At 45.6% G+C, this 7259-nt stretch overlaps 1 protein-coding gene across 1 annotated transcript; it reads right to left on the minus strand.

Annotated features, from left to right (window-relative positions):
* Positions 1-246: 246 nt before the first annotated feature.
* Positions 247-5309, minus strand: smg8 (SMG8 nonsense mediated mRNA decay factor). Its single transcript, XM_034140570.1, is given in 7 exon segments — positions 247-612; positions 864-1477; positions 1480-1601; positions 1735-1889; positions 2077-2222; positions 3431-4334; positions 4665-5309. Coding segments are annotated over 7 exon segments (2778 nt in total). The 5' UTR covers positions 5289-5309; the 3' UTR covers positions 247-399.
* Positions 5310-7259: the final 1950 nt, after the last annotated feature.

The raw sequence follows: 7259 nt of genomic DNA on the forward strand, positions 1-7259 counted from the left end.
CCACCTCTCTTTAATTCCTCCATCCAGACTTACATTACAATCTTTTCCCCAAAAATCTTGACATAAGTGCTATAAGCGATGCCATACTGAGAAATAAGTGATACATTGAATATCATACTGATGATTTACTGATTCTCTGCGCTACAGGTTAAAATGTTAAGTTTACGGTTTGGCACCACAGAAGCATACTTTCAATTGGGGTCATGAGCGTGAATATGTTTAATTTAAAAAAACTTCCTGACGTCATCAAAATAAACGAGATTTAATATGTCGGGGCTGGAAAAATCCACAGTACATTTAGATGAGGATTGAAGGGGTCAGGGGGGGGGGCACGGACTCACAAACATAAACATCTCGGCCTATATCAGGAAGTGTGAATAAATAAGAGGTCCCTCAGCGTCACTGAGGGGCCGGGGTAGCGGCCGTGGCCTTCAGGATGCCTCGCAGCACCTTGTGGTTGTTGAGCGGCTGGTTCTCTTTGGGGGGGTAGCAGGGCCCGCGGTCCGTACAGAAGGAATAAGGGAACCGCAGAACCCAGAACCCATCGGGAGGAAGAACCAAATCTGTCTGCTCCGGGTGGAACAACGGGCAGGGAGGAGGGCCGGGCTGCACCTGGAGACACAGCAGGGAACAAAAACACTTACAATTCATTCATACATACAGATTTTGTAAGTTTGCCCACTTACAAATATATTAACAGTCTATCATTTTAACGGTAGGTTTATATAAACAGTGAGAGTAAGAATATCAAAAAGAAAATCCAGAAATCAATTTGTATCTTTTATATAATATCAATTTCTGGATTTTCTTTTGAATACATGCGGCTAGTTTTCAGTGACCCACTGAGGGGGGGGTGTAGCTACCTGTGGGTTGAGGGTGACCTCCAGCGGGGCGTCCGGCACGACGACAAACAGCCGAGTCAGCTGAGCGTAGTGAGACTTGATGCCGCGGCCCTGCGACGGGGACGGGATGTAGAGCGGCATGTCGGTGTTCAGCACCCTGGTGGCGGGGTCTTTGGCCCCCCCTGGCCCCAGAACCTTCACTATCTTATCCGGCCCGCAGCTGATGAAGCGCCGCCCCCTGCTGTCCTCGTACTCGAACCCCACGAAGATCCGAGCCATGTCGTCCCTCCTGCGGCTCCTCCCCAGGCCCCCGGTGCTTCCCCTCTTCCCCACCAGGGTCTTATTGGGGGCCGGCCACGAGGAGGTGCCCCCATCCAGAGGCTCCATCAGTCTGTCCGTGTCCTCCTCCGACCGGGAGCGGATCACCAGGTCCCAGGGCAGCAGGAAGGAGGATCCGGGGAGGAAGCCCGGGTGCTCCAGGCCCGTGTGGCAGTTGTAGGATTTTGCGGGGCCCAGTTTGACGAGAGACCAGCTGGAGAACTTTGGGAGGAGACCCTTAGCGCAGCCAGAGTGCATCATCCCGGGGAGATACTCCACCGTGGAGGGCTGCCGGTCCACAAGACTGGGTCTCTTGGCTGGACTTGTGTTTCGGTGCCATCTCCGTCAGCATAGGGCCCCAAGCTGTCTGTGGACTGACCCAGGCTGAGGGCCAGGCTGAGGCTGGTGTCTGCGGGGGTGTGGCTCTGGGCAGGGGGGGGGCTCTGGGTGGGGGTGTGGCTTTGGGCGGGGATGGGGGTGTGGCTCTGGGCGGGGATGGGGATGGGGGTGTGGCTCTGGGTGGGGGGTGTGGCTCTGGGTGGTGCTCTGGGTGGTGCTCTGGTTGGTGATCGGCTCCTTCAGCTTCTCCACCACCACCTCTGTAGACCCGGAGGCCTCGATGGGGGTCCTCTGAGCCTGGTTTGTGGCGGGCGCCGGGTCCGGGGTGCTGGGCTGGAACACGGGGAAGTCGATCCGCTCCAACTTCCCGCAGCATTTCTCATCCAGCATCTAGTCATGGAGATTAGAGAATACATGGGTCAAGAATTGAAGAAAATTATATTCTGGAGGAATTTGAGGGAATGTGTGTTTACTGTTTTTTGTGACAGTTGATCAATGGGGACTGTCCACGACACTATAAACAAATACACTAAACTAAACTAAATAACAACAGGATGAGATGTTTGAAGCTGCTGACCTGGTAGAAGTCGTAGTTGGCCGCCTGGATGTCAAACGGATCTTCTCGTGGCGCCTGCTTCCTGCCGCAGTTACAGGCGCTGGTGGAGCGCCCCCTGCTGTTGTGGTTCAGGATGGGCGGGTTTCGATCCATGTCTGTCTTCTCTCCTGCAGAAACAACGTCAGAATTTATAAATGTAATTATTATCCTGACTAGTTATGAATGTATCTATATATATGTCTATCCATAAATAGACATATGTAAATGAACACTGAACTTGTTGGTTAATTGATTGGTTGATTAACAGAAGAACAATCATTAACCATTTTGATAAAAGATTAATTATTGATAATTGTTCAAGCTAAAGTGACTGTTTTACATCATATCGAAGTGCATACATTTGGGTTTAAGACAGAAAGACTGACATTTAAAGACATTATCTTGGACTTTAAGGAAACTGGGATAGACATCTTTCACTATGACCTGACATTTTGTAGACCAGACAACTCTTAAAATCTAGAAAAAAATCTGCGATAATCCCAAAAACACATAAATATTAATTAATATATATCATAAAGAAATTATTGAAACCATAATTAACAAATTCAGAGCTTTCTGCTTTTGTTAGTAGAATCATTTTTCCACACCCTCAGTTACCCATCAAGGTAGTTTGCTTCTCATTATCCCACGTGTGTAGATCTTATATTAAACACCCTGTGGATACCAGCATTAACTTGATGCAGTGCAGACTATTCTTGCACTATTTCTATTCTATTTTATTTTATTTTACTTGCACTATTTTATCTGTTTTATTGTGTTGCACTGTTGGAGGAGCCTGTGACCTCAGATTTTCATTGACATAACTACACTGTAGCTATGTACTGTTGGTAAAATACTGAATGTACTCTTCCAATATCAGAGTAACATGATAACAAAGGTATCCCAACTGTAGCTGAGTACATGACAGGATGTATGATTACCTAGAAGAGCATCAGGACTGTTGAGGCATATGATCGCTATGTGATTAACATGATGATTCAGCCTCTATGGAGAGAGACATATGACAAGCATGATCATTTCTGACGTGGAGCTAATCTGAACTAAACATTGAATACTGCTTTATATTCCTCCATCTTGTGACTGTGTAACTCCCTCTCTTGTATATCAGCACGTGAAGGACACTGTTCAGGAACTAGTTGATGCTCTGTATGTGATGACTACTTCCATTCTTGAGAGGATCATAAATACAACATGGATCCTGATTATTGAAGCTCAAGCCGGTGGCGAGTGATATTTTTCTAACATAACAAATGGCAATAAAAGCCTTGAATCTTGAATCTGCAGCAGAGGAATATGAAGCAGTGTTTCTGCTCACCTGTCTGAGGCAGCAGGTGGAACTTGTGCACGCAGTGCTGGTCCGTCAGGCTGCGCTCCTCACACAGCTGGTGGCCGTTGCTCCAGAACTTGTAGCAGTCCTCATGAAGCTGCAGAGCGTAGCGCTGGAAAGCCACGCCTCGTGCATGCTGGCTGTACACCCGCAGAGCCTGGGCCAGCTGGTTCTTGTGCACGGTCGTTGTGTAGTTATGGGGGAGGTTGGACTGGTAGGCACTGTGAGCCAGAGGCAGGGCTTTCTGACACCTGTTCTCAGAAAACTTTGTATCAGCGTCGAGAAAACCCTCCAAAACCTTCAGCTGGCCCTGAACCTTTGACCAAAGCTCTGCTATTTCCTCCTCTGTGTTGCTGATGAGAACCTGGTGGAGCTTAGAGGCGATCTGGACCCACTTGGAGTAGGACGGCAGCTCAAAGTGTGAAGGCTGAGGGTTGCGACCAACGCTGTCGTCGAAGCCTTTCTTGGTGAGCACCAGCTCCACGTGCTGCCAGAGGAACTCCTTCAGGCTGCAGTCTGTCAGCTGGCCGCCCATCAACAGAGTCGTTGGATCTCCGCTGTAACTCAACTGTCGCGCTGAACGTCTCATCTGCTGATATCTCCGCGGGCCCGTCACCACCACGACTGGCTCTGTTTCACTCACAGTGCAGGTGGAGCGCAGCTGGCTGAGTAACGCGCCCACAGGGTCCTCGTCAACGGTCGGGATCACGTACACGAAGGCCTGGTTGGCGGGAACGGTGAACAGGCAGTTGCTGCTCTGATTGGTCAAGACTCTGCTCTTACGGAAGATACGGTAGATCTGGTCCTCGAGCGCGTGCTGCAGCCTCCTCCTGGGGGAGTGCTTCTTGGGTTTGTCGGGGTTTCCTCCAGACTCTGAGCCGTTTGTAGAGACCTTTGAAACAACAAACAAAAGAGGTGTCAAATAAATGTTACATGCAATGGAGTTTATGTGAGATAACTCTGGAACTCCCTCCACAGCCACGTCCAATCTGCCAACACTCCCACGTCATTAAAAAAAGCCCACAAAACTCACCTTTTCACTCTTGCCTTCAACTCCTAATCCACTAACCCCTCGCCCTTATTCCACCCTAGCTGAGCACTTCACCCTCTGGAACACAGCACCTATTTGTTTTAAGATTGTACAACGACCCCTGGGTAAGTGGCAATGGTTTCTCCACCACCTGTTTGTAAATTAAAACTTGATAAAAGATAAGAAGCAGACCTTCATGGAGCCGTTCATCTGGAAGACGAAGAGCAGGCGAGGAGGGCATGGCCGACAGTTCAGCTTCCACTCTTTGGACACCGGGCAGTCCTTGATGGCAGCCCGGATCAGAGGCAGCACCTTCTGTCTCAGAGCATCCAGGGCCCGGAAGAGACGGTCATAAGTCACATCAAACGTCTGGTTCGGGTGCACCAGCAGGAGCACGTGACACACGGAGAAGATGTAGAGTAAATGCAGGCAGTGCTGTCGGTCCAGGTCTTTCCACAGCTCGTGGGAGTCGGAGTGTCCGGTACCGGCGCTCAGAGACTCGCAGGCCCGCAATAGCTGCCGGCTGTCGGACACGGAGGACAGCAACAGGTACAAAACCCGGTTCTCCTGGTGGTAGAAAGCCTCGATGCTGCTGTCCGCCGTACCGCCATCTTCCGGTCCTCCGAACAGCGAGAAGATGTGTTTGTCCGCGAGACTGTTGACGATAGATTCTTTAGGCGCGCCCGGTTGCATGTTGCTTTTACCGAAAATACCGACAACACACAACCCTTCGTCCCGGTAAGCGGCGTCCTCCTGGAGGTCCGCCTGAAGCAGAGCCCCCATACTCAGAGGGAGAGCCATGTTTGTTCCCTTCATGGTGGAAAGCGGGGGAAGAAAAACAAAGACGCACTTATTTCCGGTTCCCTTAACTAAAGTGTCCGAGTAGACACTATTTTCGGTTCCTTTTTTAATAACAATTAACGTTATGTTTCTAAATCCATATTGACACAACATTGTATTACACTACATTTTAAACAATAATCAGTTTTTCAGCATTATTATTATGATTATTTATATAACTAAACCAGTCCAATGTATATTTCGTCATATGCATATTTTTACATATTTATTCTTGTTATATATTGTAGTTCAATGTGCACATGTTTTACTTTAACTTCTTTATTTTTTATAAATATTTTACATTTATTTTTATTTTATTCTGAAATGGAGCGACTGTAACAAAATACATTTTCCCTGGTGAAAAGTATATATATTGTGATTCAGAAAAACAGGTAAAGAATGACATGCTTGATAATAAAAATAAAACCAAATACGTTTTAGAATGTGTTTTTAACTTATTGAACATCTCTGGTAATACATAAGAAAGTAAAACATTTAATTAAATAGAATACAAAGAATGCACAACAGGCAATGGGTAATGAAACCCACTGAATAATTGTGCTATAGCTAAAGTTATAGATTAAAATGTCTTGTTTCTTTTCCAAAAAAACAACTGTATAGATCTCAGGTTACACTGAAATAAAACAGCAGAACATCATCACATTAAAGAAGCTGGAATACAAACATATTGCACAGTGTTGGTCAAATTGGCAAAAACATTTTGAGTGGACAGGTTAAAACCCCACTACAGTCAGCATGTCGTTGTGTCCCTGGGCAAGACACTTCACCCCAGATTACTCCTGTGGGGATTGCCCACAGTATTGAGTATGTAAGTCGTTTTGGATAAAAGCGTCTAACAAGTAACATGTAATGAAGGAAATAGACATCCAAATATTTTCCAGACAAAAGGGGAACATGAAACACAGCGGTCCACCGACCACTCATACATTCACATGATGAGACCTTTAAAGCCATCGTGTTCTTCATCACTTATTCAACACTTTCAATGCTGCAGCTTAAAGCCTTTGAGACAGGTCACATGATCACATGCTAAGCGAGTATATCTCACCAGCTGTAACGAAGCATACTAATACGTTATTACAACATGAGGCTAACCACATTGACTCCAGTTTCTCACTGAATCCTGACTATTGGTTTTATATATAAATATCTAACATGCAGAATTTAAGTTATCTATATTGAAATTATGACTGGTCAAAACTACATTTATCTTTAATATGAAGTTTGACCAGTCATTATTTGAATAAAATCAACAATTTTGAATGGAAAAACGTAATTAGATATTCGTTAATGGATTCACATTTTCCTCAATATGGCTGTAAATAAAAAATACTAAAGTTATTCAATGTATAACACTGACAGGGTTGGACTGTTTTTCTAAATGTGTATTGACATACAAAAAAAAAAAGTAAAACATTTGAATACATGTTTGTTGTTAACGTTATTACCCAGGATGTGCTGTGTTTTTTTTCTTGTTTGTTAAAATTCCACTTATACTTTCTAAAAAATAAGTACATATTTGATATTATAAGAACGTACTACAGTAGGCTACTTTAGTAAATGTAGGCCACCTTAAGTTACAGTCTGTTATTGATTGTGGGATTCTATTGATATACATCTTAAATTAAGGTTTCCTGTTATAACATGTATCTACTTTTCTACTTTTGTTCATGAGATTTTTTCTAGGATGATGAAAAAGGGTTTGACAATATAATACTGTCTTAGTTTGACATCATACATATGACCAAACACACCCCCATGTCTATAAAAAGCTCTCAGACGTCAGAGGCAGCGATGCGTGCGCGTTCACGACTCTCTGACGTCACATTCGGGTGATCATCCGAAATCCCCGATAACGCGATGCGCGTTCCCGCTCGGCTCTGAATGGGGGGTTCAGTCCAGATACTGACAGTCCAGTCCAGTCCA

The sequence above is a fragment of the Trematomus bernacchii genome, unplaced genomic scaffold (genome assembly GCF_902827165.1).
Source record: "Trematomus bernacchii unplaced genomic scaffold, fTreBer1.1, whole genome shotgun sequence".
NCBI classification, from domain to species: domain Eukaryota; kingdom Metazoa; phylum Chordata; class Actinopteri; order Perciformes; family Nototheniidae; genus Trematomus; species Trematomus bernacchii.